The sequence below is a fragment of the Lissotriton helveticus genome, chromosome 12, assembly GCF_964261635.1.
Source record: "Lissotriton helveticus chromosome 12, aLisHel1.1, whole genome shotgun sequence".
In the NCBI taxonomy this organism is placed as follows: domain Eukaryota; kingdom Metazoa; phylum Chordata; class Amphibia; order Caudata; family Salamandridae; genus Lissotriton; species Lissotriton helveticus.
This window is the reverse complement of record NC_136073.1, coordinates 222252391-222272702: the sequence shown is the minus strand read 5'-3', so window position 1 is coordinate 222272702 and position 20312 is coordinate 222252391. Positions and strand designations below refer to the sequence as shown.

General features: G+C 42.5%; 1 protein-coding gene across 2 annotated transcripts in view; it reads left to right on the top strand.

Annotated features, from left to right (window-relative positions):
• Window positions 1–20312, top strand: part of CA5A (carbonic anhydrase 5A) — a 294099-nt gene that overhangs the window by 142271 nt on the left and 131516 nt on the right. For both annotated transcript variants that reach the window (XM_078670298.1, XM_078670297.1), the window contains exon 2: window positions 15326–15523. In XM_078670298.1, the coding sequence (XP_078526424.1) occupies window positions 15326–15523 (198 nt within the window). The remainder of the gene's footprint in view (window positions 1–15325; window positions 15524–20312) is intronic.

The following is a 20312-nucleotide window of genomic DNA, read 5'->3' as shown; positions in this document are numbered from 1 at the left end:
TTGCATCAGTAATTTTTATTAATTATAATAAAAATTCGCAAGTTCAGTGTATCAAATCACATTGGTAACAATCAAAACAGGTTTACAAAATTGCACATAAACAAATTAATTAAAAAATTAAAAAGTGGCACAAATAATAATATCGACGCGCGTTTCGGCGACCAGCGCCTTCTTCAGGAGTAACCACGTACTACTAAATCGCTGAGTTTTGACAGCTCTGAACGATAGGGAGCCGGCAAGCTTAGAGAAGATTAAAATGAGCAGTAACTTGATCTTTACTGTTTCTAATTGCAGGGTGAATCAGTTTCTATGATACTTCGTGTCAAACTTTGCTGCTGTTAGATGAGGATAGCGATACTTTAAGCGAACAACCTTTGTGCTTAAAGAAGCAGATTCGCAATAGCTTAAATTGCAATTACTGGAGCATTGACGAAGGCCAAGGTTGTCTTTCAATGCTTAACGTTTAAAATCTCGGACATATAAGGCTAATCCTCCGTAGCGGCTGATGTAGTTGCATAAGTAGGGATAGATAGAATTAAAAAGCACGAATCTGATCTATATTGATAAATAGAATCGCCTCCTGGTAGATGACTGAGTAAAATGCGCGCTGCGCTATAATTAATAGGTGAAAATCCTCCTGATATGATGTTAATTTTCAATTATATACCGCTATTGTAGTATACGGCTCGAACAGACCAGGGGCGAGTAGCGGGTAGCTTCTTAGGTCAAAAATGATGGCGGAGAGGACTATACATCTTGCAGGGGACATTCACGTTCACACACAGTAGCTGGTAGTTATGAGGTAGAAGTTGGCATTTGTAAACACTCTAGTGATTTGCTGTTTGAAGGCAAGATACATTACCAAACCAGTCTCCATAGTTTCCAACTACACGAGTAGGGGTGAGATGGTTCCTATTTTGATTGATCAGGTGAAAGGTAAGCTGTTGTCTGAACAGCCTTCACTATATATTTGAGTCTGACATTCTTTTAGGGGTTGTATTTGATAAAAAAGATCAATGGTGGCCACTGGCACTCCTGTTTAATCAATAGTTCTCTGCTTTAATGTTGCTTAAATTCAAGTTCTCTTCTCAGGCGTGCTGTTCGGTACAGTAGGGCTGCCTGTCCCTGAGTTGATAGTAATTATTTAACGCATATGGTTAGTGATAAAATATCATAACCCTACCGAGCGCACAGCAAAATTAACTTTTTGACCCCTAATCTTGTTTTAAAGAAACCCGGAAGTACACCGATAGTCAAACGCGACGTGTATACTGACATCCAAGAACCCCCGTAGACTATTATCAACATCTACGTGTTAAGACACTAATAAGGTGTACAGTTATTTTTTTTTATAACAAATTTTTATTAGTTTTAACATAAAGCATACATCAGTTGTAACAGTTCCCACCTCCTCTCTATCATGTATAATTGGGTCCGTCCAATGAAGTTCTAGGTAGTAGTCCGCACATTAAGCTTGGCCAACCGGACATGGGCCCATGAGGGCGACCCTAACTAGATGTTCGTAATGCTCAAGGGAATTCAAAGGTAAAATGCAACCCCCCCCCCCCCCCCCCCCCCCCCCCACCCAGTCCCCGCCGTCGGTGTATTGTAGCAGGACAGTCGTTGTGGGTCTGAAGCATAGGTTTGTCAGTTAGAAAGTCATGCAATGTACCTGTCGTGGTATAGGTGTACAGTCCAGTTATAGTGTTAGTCTGCTTGGTCATGCCGTGTATCATAGTCGCGTAGCGTTTGCACGAGGGCCTCCCATGCCTGCGCCGTCTCTAAAGCCTTGTCGTTCTGCTGTCGCCGCGCTAATTGAAATCTCAATGCACGCTCACCATCCGCCCATTTAATAAACTCAGTGCGCCAATTAGTATCCGCTGGGCCCAGCTGTGCCTTCCAGTGTCGTGTAATTTCGCGCTTCGCCAGGATAAGTCCCATATCTATGAAGTGTATCCCCCACCTTCTGCCAATAGAGGCCTTAACTAGGCATAACCATATCATGTGGGCAATCTCCACTCCCACTGTCCCACATCTGGGGCAAGCCGCAGTATCAACTGCAAAGTATTTCTTGATCCTTCCCGGGGTCAAGTACGCCCGATGAAAGATATAAAAATGAACTAGCTGAAATCGCGCATTGCGCGTGCTCTTCCAGGCCCGACGTAGCAACTGCGCCCAAACTGTCTCAGGAATTTCCTTCCCTATATCAGTTTCCCATTTACTCTTAAGCGTCTCTAGTGGTGGCAACCCCTCATTAAGCATTCTGGTATACAGGCACGTAACTGCCTTAACCGTGCCCAGCTGCCATCATGGTATACTGGCAGGCCATTGTCGTTTTTGGTTCAGTTAGCCCCTCCTTCCAGTGTATCTGTATTGCCCTCGTGAGCGCCGAGTGTAACAGGAAGTCACCTCTAGGCAGGTCATAGCGGTCCAAGAGTGTCGGGAAGGACAGCAACACCCCGTCCTCATACAGATCCCCCAAGACTTGTATCCCCGCGTCCTCCCAGCTCTGTAACTGCGACCAGTCCCCACCATGTGGCAACGCCGTCAGCATCCCCAGCGGAATTTCCGGAGCATATGGGTGTCTCACTCCCGCTTTACGTTGTGTTCGGTTCCAGCATAACCTAAGTGTGCGTTCTTTGTGTGAGAACACTAAGGGCTAGTCTCTGCTGCATAGCTATATAGGAGAGTACATGCCTGGGTATACCCAGGCCCCGCTTATCCTCCGGCCCTCGGAATTCGCGTGCTATCTCCTGGGTATAGATCTGTAATTGAGCTGCTAAGTAATATCCTTCAAAATCGGGAACAGCTAGCCCCCCTTCTGATTTGGGTCTCATTAGTGTTGCAAGTGCACTCTACGTCTGCCCGTTCCCCAGAGAAAAGACACTACCAATGATTTCATGAGACGGAAGACAGCGGAAGGGATCCAAATGGGGAGCGTTCTAAAATAATACAGCAGTCGTGGGGATAATAAGGTGTACAGTTATATCGTCAACCTTGAGCATAAGCATTCACGATAAAAAAATCATAGCCCCTGAAGAAGGGACAACGGTCCCGAAATGCATCGAGCCAACCAGCTCAACAATCGTCGAATAACTTTAACGATGTTTGTATGAACAGTAACACAATGCATTAGGAAAATGTGTTTTGAAGTGTAAAAAACAAATATGATTATCAATACTTGATATTGTATACAAATCAAACCATGAGAAAAAAAATCAGTCAAATAAAACATGAAAATCATGTGATAACACAACATGAGTTTGTAGAAAATATTCTTTAAAACAAGATTAGGGGTCAAAAAGTTAATTTTGCTGTGCGCTCGGTAGGGTTATATTTTATCACTAACCATATGCGTTAAATAATGCTTTTAGGGGTGCCTAGCTCTCTTCCTTTTCATCTAGTGGTAGATGTGGTTTTGACTTGGATATGTTTTTGCTCGGATCTTCCTGGTCACCCAACTGGATATAAATGTATGCCATTTGTGCTCATCTGGAATTGAATGTAGAACCAAGACATATTTCCCAGTGGTCTCATGTACATGTTAGTTAGCAGAGGAGATACCTGCCCCCTAGACGTATTTCTCGTGCTATCGCTCACTGAGAAACCGATTTTTAATGTGTTGACTCATGTTTGTCAGAAATGGTTGGAACGTTTGGGAGGACCTTGCTAGTGATCCGGCCCAACTGTATTGTATGCTGTAGAATGGTGAAAACGAATGTATCAAGACTTTACACATTTCAGTAGTTGCTGTCTGTTTGTCTTCTTGGTGCAAATTTAGATTGTGTATAATGGAGAATATTTTTTACTTCTGTGAAATCATTCAGTTGCTGCATAGCTTCATTATCTGTGAATTTGCTGATGAAGAGTTTAGAGAGGGGTATGTACTTGCTGCAGCTGGTGGGTAAGCTAGTTTGTTTTTCAGCAAGTAATTGATGAATGTCTGTTAGGTTGTTGCCTACTCTTCTTCCTTGCTAGACTGAACTGTTATGAATGTAATTTATCTCCGCTCCCAGTGAGTGCAGGTTATTCATCATTGTACAGGACGGCAAGAATCTGTTGGGATAGTACATTAGCTTTGTGGCATAATATTGTGGGGGTAATTTAACACATGTGCAACAATTATGTTTTGTGTTTGGTAATTTCATGAATTATTTTGTTTCTTAAAATTGAGCAATCTATCTTTAAAGAAAGGGGGGGGGAAAAGAAATCAAAAATCCTATTGAAGGTTCCCTGTTGCTAATACTTGGAGTCTGTTATAATCAGCATTATTGTGTTGATAAATGTGCGTAGATACTTCCATCTTCTGTTTTTTTATTCATCATCTTTTTATATTGTTATCATCTTTTTATATTGTTCTTGCTGAGAGTAATAGATATGGCATGAAGGTGCAGCACTTATTTTCAGTAAGTCTGACTCAACACCTGAATTCCTTTTAGCGATCTGGCTTCAGACGGCTCCAGCTGTTTGTTAGCATACCACATTGTATACCTTCCTCCAAAGAGCCAATCTTTGCTCAAGATTTAGTGGCTTTTGTGTTGATCTCAGTTGTCTTGCTCCCATGTTTTGCTTTCCTCCTTTTCTGAGTTTGATTAGCCCACAGGTGGTCTTAGGTTTCACTGTTGGCAAATTAATCATTCTTCCTAATCCGAGCACATCATTGCAAATAGGCATATTTAAACACCAGTTTAGTGCCTTTCAGTGCCCCCTAGTAGTACTTCGAAAAGCTGCTGTAGAAATGTGGAAAATGCATTGATTGTGACCGCCTCCTATAAACAAGCATTAGCAATGCCAATCGGTCTTGCTTGTATGTAAAGGCCGTTTGGGATTGCCAGTGCTTTTTTTGTTTTTTTTGGTTGCATTTTTGACAAACCATGAGACAACTAAAAAAGTTACCTTTATTTAAGCTGTCCTATCACTTTTGAATAATGGTATTAAAGTGTAGATCTATTAAGTGTAAACACTCTTAATTTAAGTCCGAAAGAGTCTTGGTTTCTGTTACAATATCCAATACTTCAAGACATCCACATTGTGTAATGTACTTCAATGGAAAGGTCAGACTGGTCCATCATGTTCATGTCAAAGTAGCCACATCTATAGCATTTAGAAATCGAAAGGAATACAATTGTTCACTTTTTAGGCTTTGCCTAAGTGTGCCAGTTTCTAAGTGATCAGTGTTTTCTAAGTGATCAGTGTTTGAAAGCAATTGGATTTGGTTTGATAAAGGCTAATATATGTGTGTATATAGGGAAAATGTATATGCTGCGAGACATAAATTGCTGCATGTCATTATCCATTTACAAAGAGGCAAGCTCTTTTAATTCTTTGGGTCTCAAAGGCAGGGAACATTCACGGTTTGCCAAGGACAGTTAAGCATCATATGTTCAGAGTGGGATATTGTCTGCTGAAAAGAGATCCAAACCACAATTGAAGAGATTGAATTGTCTGTTTTAGGGTACTTGGCAAGGCGAAGAATAACTGGAAGACTCAATCCAGGAACTAAGGGAAACATTTATTTGGGAAATTATGCCCCTGGGTGTGGAATTTAATAAAATATCTACTTGTCCTTGGGGCAGGTTGCTTCATAAATCTATTTGTCCTGTAACAAAATTCACGTGTCCCTTTGGTGCAGTGTGGCAACAAGTTATGACTGCAATCTCATTATTGAAGAGTTCTGATATATCTGGTTATGCCAGGGCTCAGACCATATTAGTGTTAGAATACTTGCAATCCCCTTATGTTGCTACGTTTCCGCAGATCTACCTACTGGGGCTGAAGGTAGTGTCAAGCAATAGTTCCAGGGTTAGAATGCCCCTTTTCTTCTGTGCAAACCTACTAACTTGCATATTTTAAGGGGTTTTAACAACTCTTCTTTAATCTTTTACCACACTAAGAAATGATGGAAATTTACTCCGGACAATGGCAGACTTAAACCTTCTCCCAGAGTTGGGGAAAAAAGTTGTTGTAGGGAAAGTGAACTGGCCAAAACACTCATATTTTCGCATGAGCAGATCTACACAAGCAAATTTGCTCATGCTAAAAAGCAGTTCACAAATATTTTCTACGAGTACTATTTCTTGTCCTACTTCTGTAACTTCTTGAGAATTCATGTTAGCCATAGAGCTGCGCTTAATGCAAGACCATATACAATGGGTGCACTATTGAGACTTTCTTAATTGGGCCCCTAATTTGGTCTGGCTTTGACCATGGCCTTTTGCGTTATTAAAATTTTCTCTCTCTATTTCTCTCTCTCTTTCTCTCTCTCTTTCTCTCTCTCTTTCTCTCTCTCTTTCTCTCTCTCTTTCTCTCTCTCTTTCTCTCTCTCTTCTCTCTCTCTCTTCTCTTCTCTCTCTCTTCTCTCTCTCTCTTTTTCTCTCTTTCTTCTCTCTCTTTTTCTCTCTTTTTCTCTCTTTTTCCTCTCTTTTTCTCTCTTTTTCTCTCTCTTTTTCTCTCTCTTTTTCTCTCTCTCTTTTCTCTCTTTTTCTCTTTTTTCTCTCTCTTTTTCTCTCTTTTTCTCTCTCTTTTTCTCTCTCTCCATATCGGCACACAACGTAGTTTTGTTCAGTGCCAGTAACTACTGTGACAGTGTGTTTTTGTTTTTTAGACCAAAACAATGAACTGCTTTTGCCAAAATTTGTGATAATGGTGAGGGCCCGGCAGCTCCCACACCAATAAAGTTTTACAAAACCATGCCAAAACTAAAAAGTTGACCACCAATTTCAGACCTACTGGCTTTGCCAATGCTTGTTTTCTTTGTTTCTCATAATCTTATTGAAACTGGTTTTCCGTTATGAATGTTTTTGGGAAATACTAACATGCATCAACACATGTTACTAAATGATCCTGCAAAGAAATGGTACCTGAAATGTTACAGTAGTTTAGTGAAATGTTTCTTCCAGTTTTCATTTTTTTATGAACATTTTATTTTTAAAGCAAAGAATCCTCAATCTTGCTTTCAAGCTTGTGCAAATATTTGCATCAAATTGGAGAGAATTCTGGAGAATTATACATAGCCTCATATTGCTAAACTTTGAAAGCGTGTACAAATGTTTATACTGGAACCACTGTCAGTAACAGTCACTAAGGAAGGCAGGTGCACGAGCCGTTTCAAATCCGTGAAGGGAGTGTGCCAGGGTTGCATCCTGGCCCCCCTCCTTTTCACCATCTACATTAACGGATTGGGAAAGTTTCTAGAGGAGGCAGGGGTGGATGTTCCACGTGTAGGAGATGTTACAATACCGGCTCTCCTATACGCGGACGACGCAGTACTAATAGCGCGCACTGGTATCGGACTCAGAGACTGTTGGAGCTATTTGGGGCTTTTATGGATCAGTTAGATCTAAAGATAAATGCAAAAAAATCCCATTCGATGGTGGTTGGTCTCCATAGATGCAAGTCAAATCTAAAACCTTTGTCTGCCAAGGGCCGAGGTGGTTTCAAGGGTTGCCGTTTTCCCTATTGGGGGGTTCTATTTGACGAGAGGGGCTCATGGGGCCCCCCAGGTTAGGGCAAAAAGCATATCTATGGCTCGATCCACGTCAGCCTTATGGGTTTTGCAAAAAGGTTAGGGGCCAGGCCCATGGAGGCTGTTTAAAAGTTTACAATACTAAATGCATTCCTATTGCCCACCTATGGTTCACCTCTTTGGGGATACGTGCCTCAAGACGAAATTCAAAGAGTGGAAAATGGGTTTTTGAGATCCCTTTTGTCTGTCCCAAGTCTTCTCCCACCTTCTCGATCCATTCGGAGGTGGGTCTGGACTATGTAACAGATGGGTTGAATTTGGCCCCATTAACATTCTGGGCAAAAACATGGCTTAACCATGAATTATCCTTGAACCATGCCATCCTCTCTGATGTAATGGCGCTGGATTACGCCAAAAACATACCTTGGCTGGATTATTTGAGATATGCCTTTATGCAGTTGGGTCGCCCGGAGCTCTTTCTGTCTCCAATTAATTGGATCAAGATTCATTTTTTAGATAGGGCGAGAGTGGTTCGTGAGGAGCAGGAACTCGTGAAACCAACAGTTAGACTGCACTTTATGTTAACAATTTCCCCTCACTTGAGCCATACCTCAGTATTGTAACAAAACCCTTTCATAGATTTTTATTATCCAAATTTAGATTCAATTTGATCCATTTTACGTTGGGTAGCTATCAATCATGGGCCAAATCAGAACATGGCCTACCTTGTAGATGCGATAACTTTTCTCAACAAGATACAATGCATTTTATTATGTTTTGCGGGTTTTACACGGATATAAGGAAAAAATACTTGCTACCAATTCTGAGAGAGGCCGACTTCCATCAAGTCAGGCCCGCACTAATCTATCTCCAGTTGTTGAGTAACACCCGCATTATCTATTGTGTGGCCAGTTTTTTAGTGGCAGCATATAGAATTAAGTCAAAAACGGTGTCATCAAATGCTTTATCTTAATTAATTGCGTTTTTAAGCCACCTTATCCCTAATTGTATGGCATTCGTTTACAAGGGTTTCGCACAATTTTGTAAATATATGAATTGTTTGTTTTTAAGCATGTATGTAATTTTTATGCCTTTTATGATTTTAACAAATCGAATAAAGTGTATTTTGACTGACTGACTGACACTGTCAGTAATGGAGTCGGAGCTTACAACATTTACGTAGAGCACTCACCCTAATAGTAAAGACTTTCAATTAATGAACCATAATTACAAGTTTGAACAGCATTAACATATGGACAGAAATATTAACTGCAGACATAGTGGGGTAATCTGTCAGTGAAGCTGGCGTGCTCTGGTCAAGACGCACAGTGTGCGAAATGTGAGTGCGCGGTGCTCCCTGGCGGTCGGAAGACTGCACCGCGGACGCAAACATGAAAGGCGACAGCGTAGGCAACTAGAACGTTGTTGCGGATACAAACATGGAAAAGGCGGTTGGAACACTATGCTGCCGCGTTACTTAACACAATAAGTAAATAAGAAGCAAACAGTCAAGCACAAGCAGACAGTGCACTTAGGTGAAATGCTGCTGGAACAGAGAAAAAAGAGGAAGCTAGAGGGTCTGCAAGGACCGTTATACAGGCAGCAGTACTCCAATTGGACGACTGTTTCTAGTTTTTAGGTCTCGCTGAGCCACCGCATGCGCTGCTCTGTGAGACATTTAGTGTGTGGGCTTTTAAAAGTCCTACCACACGCTTTTGGCTGGTATAGAGCGTGCGGTTACGCGCATAATGACGAGCAGAGGCGCCTTTTGGCTTTCCTCTCTCGTCATGGTTTGTGCACACCACTTGCCAACCTGCGCTTTTTTTTTTTTTATTTATTTTTTACGAGCGCACACAACTCCCGGCCGCACATCTTGCTCGCGATCACGTTTGCCCGTACCGTTTGCTTGTTGTATTTATTTATAGTTGCTTATCGAGGTTTGATATATATATTTTTTCTGCCCACCTCTAGCCCCCATCAAGCTCCTCTGCACGCTACTTGCTTTCAGAGGTTTGATACGTTTTTGCACCCCAACACCCCCCCTCAAACTCCTCTGTTTGCGGCCATACTGGGTGCCACACCACAGGCCTCTGGCCGGGTCTTTCTCTCTGTAACGTTTAGCAGGACTCTATGCTTCAGTGAACGCATTAAACAAAATAGTTTTGCCTGACCGCCGTTCCACAGTGTCTCCCCTGCCCAGACCTGGATACGGGGTAACTGGAGGCTGCCGGACTGTCCAGGTGAGGTGGGGTGGTGGAGGCTGCTCCTTTCCTCATTCTTTCCCTTCACCACCCCACGCACGTAAATGCTTCCATTCTCTAATATTTTAGTTATGCGCGGGTTAAACTGCAGTGGTTTCTTTCTTTCTGCGCAATGCTTGAAGTGACGTGCTTCTGCCTACATTGCATGCATTTTTATGAAACTTTTAAATGTGAAAGCAAACCAAGAATCATTGCTGGTACTTTATTTATTTAAAAGAAGCTCCAGGCGGGTGAACACATTAGGTTATACATTTATGAACATAAAATAAAGGCCTACATCTTATCAGATGTTTGCCCTCCCTCCTCCATCTGGTTGCGTTTCATGCAGTATCAGCGGCAGGTCCTCCTCCCTGGTCTCTGTTTTAGAGGTTCACGATCATTCGGGACCTGGTTTTCTCCACTTCATGGTTCTGATTAAGACTCTCACTATTCACACTCTACGGACCCCCTGACGAAGCGCTCTTTAGCGCGAAATGCATCGGGGATTACATACCACTGTGGATGTTAATTGATGTACCATGGATTATCAATGATGGATATGTCTTTAAAAACTTCCCCATATGGAATCAATATGATGGAATAATGACTAATTTTGAATAAATCTACGGAATATATTTGGCCAGTAACACTTTATTTCTATACCTATGCTTACGGATATACTACACTGACCGTGTATTCAAGAGTGCTCCGGGTAATTCTTACTCTTCAGTAAGATTCTTTTGACAAATTGTTTATTAGCACCTGAGGATCCAGGAGGTGAACACCCGGCGCACCTATAAGATTCATAATTTTGAGTTACGATTGTTCACACTACAAATACTTTGGAGTGCAGCGGTTTTCTCTTCACACTCTGTTTTAGAGAGCCAGGGCTCCTCTTTCGAAATACACCATTAATGTATCTACAATGGCTGTTCAGCGCTCTGGAAGCTTCATTTGTATTTATTTGCACGACATGCTGTCCGGGTTCTGCAGCCCCCTCTTTAAAAATTAGTTTTTGCTGTCCAAGATATGTTATTGCGCAGCTCTTTTACTCATCCCTTTTCTTCGCTCGCCCCATGTGTGTAAATGTTTCCATTCTCCAATGTTTTAGGGCATGTGTTGGTTAAATTGCAGTGTGTTCTTTCAACCTGGGGCATAATTTGCACGTGTGCATCTGTCTACATTGCATGCATGTTCCCCGATGTGACAGCTGAGGGATGTGTGGGAATTAAGTAAACTTTACATAGCACTTCCGCACAGAACCACATCATCATGCAAAAATATAAGAGCAAAATATGGCTTTCGTCAGTTCTCATTTGCGTTGCTTGTTTTGTTGGATGTGGTTAGAAGCCAGGACTGTGGATGGTGTGGAAGGTGGAAGTAAGGCATGTGGGTGCAAGTTTACTTGCTACTGAGTTATATATAGACATGCGTGGGTATGCCACACACTATTTTTAGAACACATTTCTGTTGAATGCCCATTATTAATATGCTAATTATTAGCTCATTAATATAAATGCAAATTATTGTCCCGACTGCCTATCTATATTCTACTACGGGCTAAAAAGTGACTATTTTCTCTTACAAATCCAAATGACCTTTTAAACTCCAGACTAATCCCCTCGGCAAACACTTAAGGGCCATATGTATCAAAACATTTCCCCATAGACACAGAATGGGCAAAACCCATTGATACATCTGGCCCTAAGACTCGTGAACAAACCGCAAAAACGTTTAGTCGCTCACTGGCAGCTGGATATCTCGGCTGGCCACACATTGAGCCGTGCCAAGAGCTATTGATAACACTGATTTTCTACTGCTAATTGCTTTCTGTGTCCTACATAAGCAGGTGTTCGAAAACTTCAGTGTCCCAGCTTAACAAATCTCAAATGGATGCATGCCCCTCTCTGCTCCCAGTTTATTTTACCTTGCTCTGCTACAAAATAGTTTTATCAGTAAGGGAACCCTCATCCCTGCTTGGTTACCGTACTATGCAAAATCCGCACACAGACTTGCATTTCAGAACTGAAGCATTTTTAATATTTTATACAACATAGCCATAGTTGTTGCTTATTTGTCTTATACATCTCAGAAAAAGTGTCAAAGTCAATAGTTCTGGCTTGTATGTCTAATGTTACTCGAATGCAATAACAGAAGCAGAAAAATACCACTTGGCTGGCACACTACGCCAAGCTTTAAACATCTAAAGCTAAATTAGGGAATTCCGCTATTGCTACTAAAGTCAATAAAGAAAAAAACAAAGTCGGGCGGATGCCACATTTCTTTTCCATTGGTTTACTTTTTTCGCAGTTGCGGCACACAACACTTTACTTTTAATCATCTTAAGCTAAAGCCTGGCGTGCCGCAATTGATACGATATTAAATAAATATAAGAAAAAAACAGCCAACGCACGACTTAAAAAAAATATTTATTGACTTTTGGAGCTATGCTACTGCACGGATATTTTTTGACCAATATAAAAATCTAAAAAACACAATAATTTGCAAAGCCAATAGCTCGAAACTTTACCTAATGCATGTACGGTGTTTACCTTGCGGGAGAGAGCAGCAGCGCCATCTGTTTGCAATTATCGCGCCTGCCACTGCTCGCTCCCGCAAGGTAAATGCTGTACATGCCCTCCACGTCTACAGGCATCCATCTTGGTCCTCGAATCTGACTCCAAAATACCAATGCTATTTATTGTGCTCCCACAGCAGTTTGCACATAATATATGCAAGTAGCGGACAGTGTTGCTATTAACACAATATTTCTTCTTCCTCAAATGATCAAACGTTATTAAACTATCCATATGTGGAGAAAAATGCCTCACAAGCACTTCACAAAAATAAACTATTTGCTTCTTGCTACAAAATTAAACTTTTTTTTCCCATTATCAGATATGACCACACTTGTAAATATGCGAGTTCATACTACCAGTTGTACAAATGTATCACTTTTAATAAGTACTTCTCAAGTGCAGAGCTTTAATGTGCCCTATTGATGTCAAAGCTTCCACATGTTATTTTTTTTGTACTTTGAAGACACTTTATCATATTTTACGAAGTTTGTTGTATGATTACTTAACTCATATTTTCAGGGCTCTAATCATGAACAGGCTCAAAGATCTGAGCCAGCCCCTTAACTCTGCTCTGTCTGCTTCCTTTGCAAATGTGTTAGCTCGCCCACCTCCACTGCTACTAAACCCGACGCTGCTCTGCCTAGGCATCAAAGCAGCCCTATGACACGCCCCACTCTACAAAGTGTCTCCCCCTGATCCCGCCCAGTCTAACTCACGCAAACAGATGACTGAGTCACGTTTCTCGTCCTGGCCGCACATTTGCAGAGAGTCCCCCAGCACAGTCTAACACTGGTTGCACTGAAATACCCGAAGGTCGCGGAGCCTGTAGCGTCCACATGTCGTGGACTGGGAAAGAGCGCTATTGCGCTCTTCCTTCGGCAGCTGGAGCTTTTACTGCTCCGCAAGTTGTTCTTGCTTGCTGCCTAACGCTCGCCTGTTGACTTGCGACATTTTCCGACATCACCTTTCATCCAATAACGCTGTCGCCCGCCCGCAGTCAAACCTAGGCTGGATACGCCCACTCTCAGCTCACTCCCTCTCTCATTGGACAGCGGCGTGAGCAGTGGCGACGCCTATGCATGTGGGTAAATGCAGGACTTTAAGTGAGATGAAAAAACTGGGCTGGGGGGTCTCTCAAAGGGACAGGGCCATTGTAATTAAGGGTGTGGCTTAAAAACACATAAACTAAAAATCTGTGCTTAGCATACTGTGCCGCCCTTAGCATCTGTCAGTAGTTTGGTATGCCATTCACAGAGGTGATGTCAGACATGCTTACTCAAGCTGTTTTACTTTCGTAATAATATTGAATGCCATTTAATTAGATGTGGATTTTTTTTAGAAGGGCTAGTCGTTTACATCCTACTTACTATCCTACTGCTTTGTCCTTGATGCATTGCAATGTCGTTTCACCGTATATAGTTCTACTCATGTTATCAACATTACAAAGGCCGAGCTAGTCAGGCAAAATCTGACCTCCAAATTACAAGTTAAACAAATCTCTCCAACTATGGCATTACACAACTGAGTTACCCTATCTTGACAGCACAGACAAAGCTAATGTTATTTGTACAAAAAAAAACTTAAAGTACTTCACAATGCAGTCCTATAATATGCCTATTAGTGTCAGTGTCCATATTAAAGAACAGTACACGTTGTAGCACCCAGGATAATCTGCTGCATGGCAGAAAACGTATTAGATCCCTAAGGCGAGACCTATTGGCTATGCCAATGCTCGTTTCCTAATGTCTCTTGGGCAATGTAGTTTATGTTCATGAAAATCGTTTCTTTGAAAGACTGCTGGCAAATAAAGTGAAGAAAGAAAAGCCTAATCCTCGCCTCCGGGTCCTGCCATAGAATTGCAGAACTGTATGGTGCAAGAGACTGTGATGTGATTGGAGTGCAGAAGGTTGCAGTTTAATGTCAGTTACTGGTGTTGACCTTAAAATCGGGCGTGTAAGGTGAAATCCTTGTAGAATATTCGTGAATACTTGAGAGAGGTGGTGGTGGTGGGGGGGGGGTGTGAGTGTGTGTGTGAGAGAGAGAGAGCGAGATATCCGACAAAACCTTACTGTACCCGACTGAAAGCACCTGCAGCCAACCACTTACTAGAGAATACATTTGTTACTGGGGAGTGCTCACCAAGCATTCCCCGCATAAAAGCTACCTTCATTTCCCACAAGCGCCTTTTCTCCAGGATTACATAACCTCTGCATAATACCGCATGTTGCATACTTTCAAAACACAATAGTAGGTCTATTTAAAATGTAAATAGACAGCGTTTTAAAGTGAATATATCAAATTATTGTTATTTATTCAGTAATTGTTAGAACTTTTACAAATGTGTTCTAAACTTGTTCCGAACCGCATCTATACATTTACTGCATTTTCCGATCTAAAATCTTATTATAGGAACTTCAATGTTTGTTAATGTGTAACTGGAGGACTTAATCCAGGTACTAAGGGAAATAGTTAAGTTAATTACTTTGTTTATTGAAGTTTCTTTATCACATTTTCAACGTTACGGTTTTTTTCCTCAGAATGAGCGTACAATCACGCAAACATTTATTAAAGAGAATGGCAATGGTTAGATGTTAACTCTTTTTATCTGGAACATATTTAGTTTACTGCTCGAGCTCCTTTTTGAAATATATTTGATTTGTCATTAATCTCAGTTTCTAACCATATTGTTCGTAAACCACTTGTACTTTGTTGAGATTATTCTTGCTACAGTATGCACTCTCCTACCTGGGGACGGCTACAACCTAATTCTAACGATCTATTATAAACCCATAGAATATATATAGAGCTAAGTTGCAAAGATAAACAGGGTAAGCCTCACTTCCTTGCTAAATCAGAACTCTTAACTTCTGACTTGCCTTTCGAGTGCAAAATGTTGTTCAACTCCCTCAAAGGGTGTAGTATTTGTTTTGTTCTGTTAATAGTTTATGTACCTCTTGAAATACGAAGTATTGGCAGGATAGTGAAATATTTACAAATGTTCAAATTGAAAAGAGTTCTAACTGCATTATTTTGTGTTTTAGTGCACCCGATTTGGCAGGGCCCACTTCGAATTCCTGGTGGAACCCGGCAGTCTCCGATTGACATCCGTGTGAGAGACAGTGTTTTTGATCCACATCTGCAACCTCTGTCCATTACCTATGACCCAAGTACTTGCCTGCAAATTTGGAACAACGGCTATTCATTCCTGGTGGAATTCGATGATTTAACAGACAAATCGGGTAGGAAGTTTTTTTTCTCCACTGTTCATTGAATTTAGTTTGCTATTTTCTAGCTTTGTTTTCAACAGACACCACTAAATTATAAACACTTAATTATACTAAATGATAAAAGATTCATTGGATCATTTTATCCCCATGAAACGCTCAAGGCCTAAGCGAGATCAGTCCCACCCTTGGTATACGAAGATGCTCGCTGAAACTAAAAAACAATGCAAGCTCTTAGAGCGTATCTGGAGACGATCCTATGACCCCCCTGGCCAAAATTAACTTCAGATTGGCCACCAAAGCGTACCACAAACTCATAAAAAAACTAAAGCCACCTATTATACAGACCTGATTACCTCAAGCACCAACCGCTCCAAAACTATCTTTTCTTTGGTGAATGATATGACTAAGTCTCCGGAATGCTCAGACAATCTGATAGTGTCAGACGCTCAGTGTGAAGAACTATCCTGCTTTTTCATTAATAAAGTCAAAGGGATATACGACCTATTACAACCGGATGACCCCTTGGCTTCCCCCTACCCTGCGAGTGACCACTGTGATCCCCCTCACTCCCTCTTAACTTTTCCATCTATAGAGCAGACAGGGATGGAACACCTGGCTTTAAGAGTAAAATCAGGATCTCCGGATGATCCCATCAAACCAGAATTGTTCAGATCACTTAGTGACTCTGTCCTGCAGGTAGGCCGAGAGCTGGTTAATCAATCTCTACAGCAAGCCTCCATTCCTAAATTGTGGAAACATGCTAAAGTAGTGCCCCTCCTGAAGAAACCATCATTGGATCCCTCTAGGACAGATAGTTATCGACCTATTTCGCTGCTTCCCTACCTTGCGAAAGTGGCCGAAGTACATGTCAACTCCATTCTGTCTGCCTACTTGGAGTCCAATGGGATCCTAGATGAGTCCCAGAACGGCTTCCGAGCTAACCATAGTACGTAGTCTGCCTTGCTAACAGTCACAGAACATCTAAGGGCTTCTTTGGACATGGGCGCATTCTCTATCCTGGTCTTGCTGGACTTGAGTGCGGCCTTCGACACGGTCTCCCACAAGATACTACTTGAGAGGCTGTGGGAGATCGGAGTCAGGGAATCGGCCCTGGATTGGTTTGCGTCATTTCTATCTGACCGTTCCTTCCAGGTGCATGCCCCGCGGTACTCATCCAGGAGGTTCCCTCTTGAATGTGGGGTGCCCCAAGGGTCTGCGCTCAGTCCCACATTGTTCAATGTGTACGTCCGCCCCCCTGGCCTTGATGGCCCGGGAACGTAAGATCCAGTTAATATCATATGCGGACGATACGCAGCTCATTTTCAACTTTTCAAACAACAATGTGGTAGACCAAAACAAATTCCAAGAAGATATCCTGGCAATATCAAGGTGGCTATCTAACAACTGTCTCCAGCTAAACTCCTCCAAAACAGAGGTCCTTCTAATTGGCAATGGCACGCAAACATGGGATGAGCACTGGTGGCCTTCTGCGATGGGACCAGCTCCCATACCAAAGGAGCCAGTAAAAAAATCTGGGGGTGGTGCTAGATAACCTACTCCATTTGGAGTCTCATGCAAAGAAAGTGGCGGGCACGTGCTACGGGCGCCTCCGCTCTCTCAAACCTATTCTGGGTTTCTTCGAGCCCCCTACCCGTCAGATTATAGTCCAGGCATCGGTCTTATCCCATCTGGATTATTGTAATGCTCTCATGCTAGGCTCCAATATGATGGTGATTAATAGGATGCAAAGAGTACAGAATTCTGCAGCTCGCGTTCTGTTTGCCCTACCTAAAACCTGTCACATCTCCCCTTTTCTTCGACGACTGCACTGGCTGCCGATACAGCAACGTATTCATTTTAAGACCCTCTGCCTGACCCATAAAATCTTGCATAGCGCTGGCCCACAAACTCTGCAAGGACTTTGTTCCTTTTACACCCCCACACGCGCACTGCGCTCAGCGGACTTCTTTCTAGCCTGCACTGTCAGGATTCGGAGGAGTAGAGCGGGTGGCCGCTCCTTCAGGTATTTGGCCCCCAAGCTTTGGAACTCCATCCCCCCAAAAGCCCGGGCCACTTCAAATCGCCTGCAATTCCGAAAACTGATAAAAACTTGGCTGTTTGCGTCCATCGAGTACATCCTCCAACGCACTAGCCTTTGACATGTCCGCAGCGCTGGGACGCCCCGTTGCTGGGGTAGCCATGCGCTATACAAGTATACATAACATAACATAAATAGAGTAGTGATCTACTTGTTCTGCTGACATACAGTAGATTCGTCTTCCTAGGGCTATTTCTGGGTTATATTTGGCCTTTCTGTTGCCGGTCTCTGCATTCATATCAGTCCAGCTCTCTGGCGGATTTTGGGGCAGTGTGAAGTGTAGTTGTAGATTCCGTATGTCCTTATTTGGCCAGGAGTCCCTATCCGAGTTGGCTGATGGCTTGCTTCTCTTTGTGCCTCTGTGGTTTTTTTCCCATCCATGCTTGTGGGACCTGGGCAGGTCCAGCCATGTTGGGTCTCTCCTTTCTGGTGGGCAGTTCTCTTGTTGCTCTTCAGCCATTCTACATCTCAATGGTTTGGTGTTTATTGGGCTAGATATTTGGGCTTTATTGGGACGCCTTTCTTCACAAAGCGTCCATTAGTTGAAGAAACGGTGAACCAAAAATTGTTACTAGGGATTGTAACTAAGCAGCCTCCTTCCTAGCTCCGGCCTGAGCGTATTTCAGCCCCAGATATGGGATCAGTTGCCCCATAGGAGGGTGAGGAAAGAAGACCCCTTTGGTCAAACGTGGTGCGCCCTACATGTGTACTCCTCCCCTCCTCGATGATGATCGCAAAAACCGCATCTTAGTGGAGTGTGATCTAGATCACCCCACACAGTGGAACCCTCTCACCACAGTCTGGTATGAGTGGAGCCCATCCTTATATTTGTAGGTCCTGATGAATGCCGCAGACCCTACTGGGCCAACTGGCAGAAACATGTTGACCACATTGACCACTGTGGGGGGGACAATAGAATCCCCAACACACCAATCACTTATTTTAATTACCATATAGATACCAGCCATATTAAAATTAATTTGACATCTAAAATGGCCTTTTAAACTCGCTTTCTGTCTGTAAGGGGCCCCACTTAGTTTAGAAGTGCATCCCTGTTGTCAGGTGTATGCCCGCCCTCTCCCAAACCAAGTTTTTAGAGGGCAAGGACTGTTTAATGATGAAGCATGACACCAGGTGGTGTGTGAGACCAGTCCTTCATTTTTTGTGAGATGCCTCCACTCACAAAAAATAAAAACTGTAGCACCTAGGTCACCTTACTGGGAGCGGCTCCATTTGTGCTGAACAACCTCCATGAGAAGTGTCATGCCAAATACACCTTTTGTCTCATATGACAGCGAAGTGACTGCAGCAGATGACCCTTCCCCCAACGCCATTACAAGCCTTATTATTTCATTCAACATTGTGGAGTTAAAATTAAAAACAATCCTTAAAGTCTGCTCTTTAGCCGTACCCCCCAAAAAAAAACCCTGCTTTTCCTTTACAAACTGGGAACACGGGAGAGAGCTAGAAAACACTTGCACTCTCATGGAGTGCTGAATGAAAAACAAAAAAAAGTTGTTCTATAAATGTGAGCTGGGGAAGGATACAAGTCAGCCAATCAAAAATATCTTAAAAGGGATATGGTCCAGGGGAGTTACAAACATAAGGAGAAAGGCTATCCAGTGAGAACAGCAAAGTCAACCGTAAGTAATAGGCAGACTGTAAATCCACTGTAAGTTAACAGTAGGTCATTCGCAGCCACAAAGCTTGTGCTGTTTGGTAGGTGAGGCCAAAAAATGAGAGGCCCGTAAAGGTTAGCACATGAGCTTCTGCAACTAGAAAAGGTATTTAGGCTCTGGAATAACCTGCAATTTCTCTGTCCCAGGAGCTCTCATATTGATTGGTTCAATGTCCACAATCTCTGCAGTGAGGCAGATCTTGTAGTTCCCTCATGTGAAGTCACACTGTCTCAGAATAGCGTTAATAGTGCATTTAATTGTTTTGCAGGTAAAAAGGGGCTCGAACATTGTGGCAACTGAATGGCTTGTATGACAGGAACTCATCACTCACAACCCTACTGTCTTCATCATTATGATAGTAAATACCTATTAGGCTGGAGATTCAGTTAAGTCTTATCAAGTAAATACTGATGAGAAATATATTCTCTACAACTGGCAATGGCTTTTATATATTTCTAATGTCTGAAAAGGCAGCATTTTCCCTGTGCGATCTAGCAGCTTTAGCTAGTGCTAAAATGAGTGGCCTATTGTAGAAAACCTAGAATAGTGAAGTTTAGTTTAGCAAGAGTTCTGATTCAAATGGGCACTCTGGTCCTGTATTTGTGTTTCACCTGCTATCCATGCATGTTTTCTAAAGTGATGTCCGAAATTTGCAAAGACTTGGATTAGTATGCTTAATGTTAAATTGCTTGCTGATCTCTGGCTCTACAGTCGGAGATGAACCATTATCATTATGGTCATGGGCAAGATAGGTGTGCCTAAAATCTTATACAACAGGGCGATTCCAGCTCTGATGTGTGTGATCGCCCCTCACACTGGGACTGGAACTTGCGAAAACTGTGCAAGCACAGTTCTGTGAGAACTGCGCATGCACAGTTTTCGCAAGATCAACCCAAGTAGGAGAGACGGTGAAGAAGAGAAGAAGGGTAGCCAGGGGATGCCGGCAGTACAGGTAAGTGTTTATTTTTTCGTTTTTAATAAACTATTATTCATTTTTAATAGGCGGGTAGAGGCGGTGGCGGAG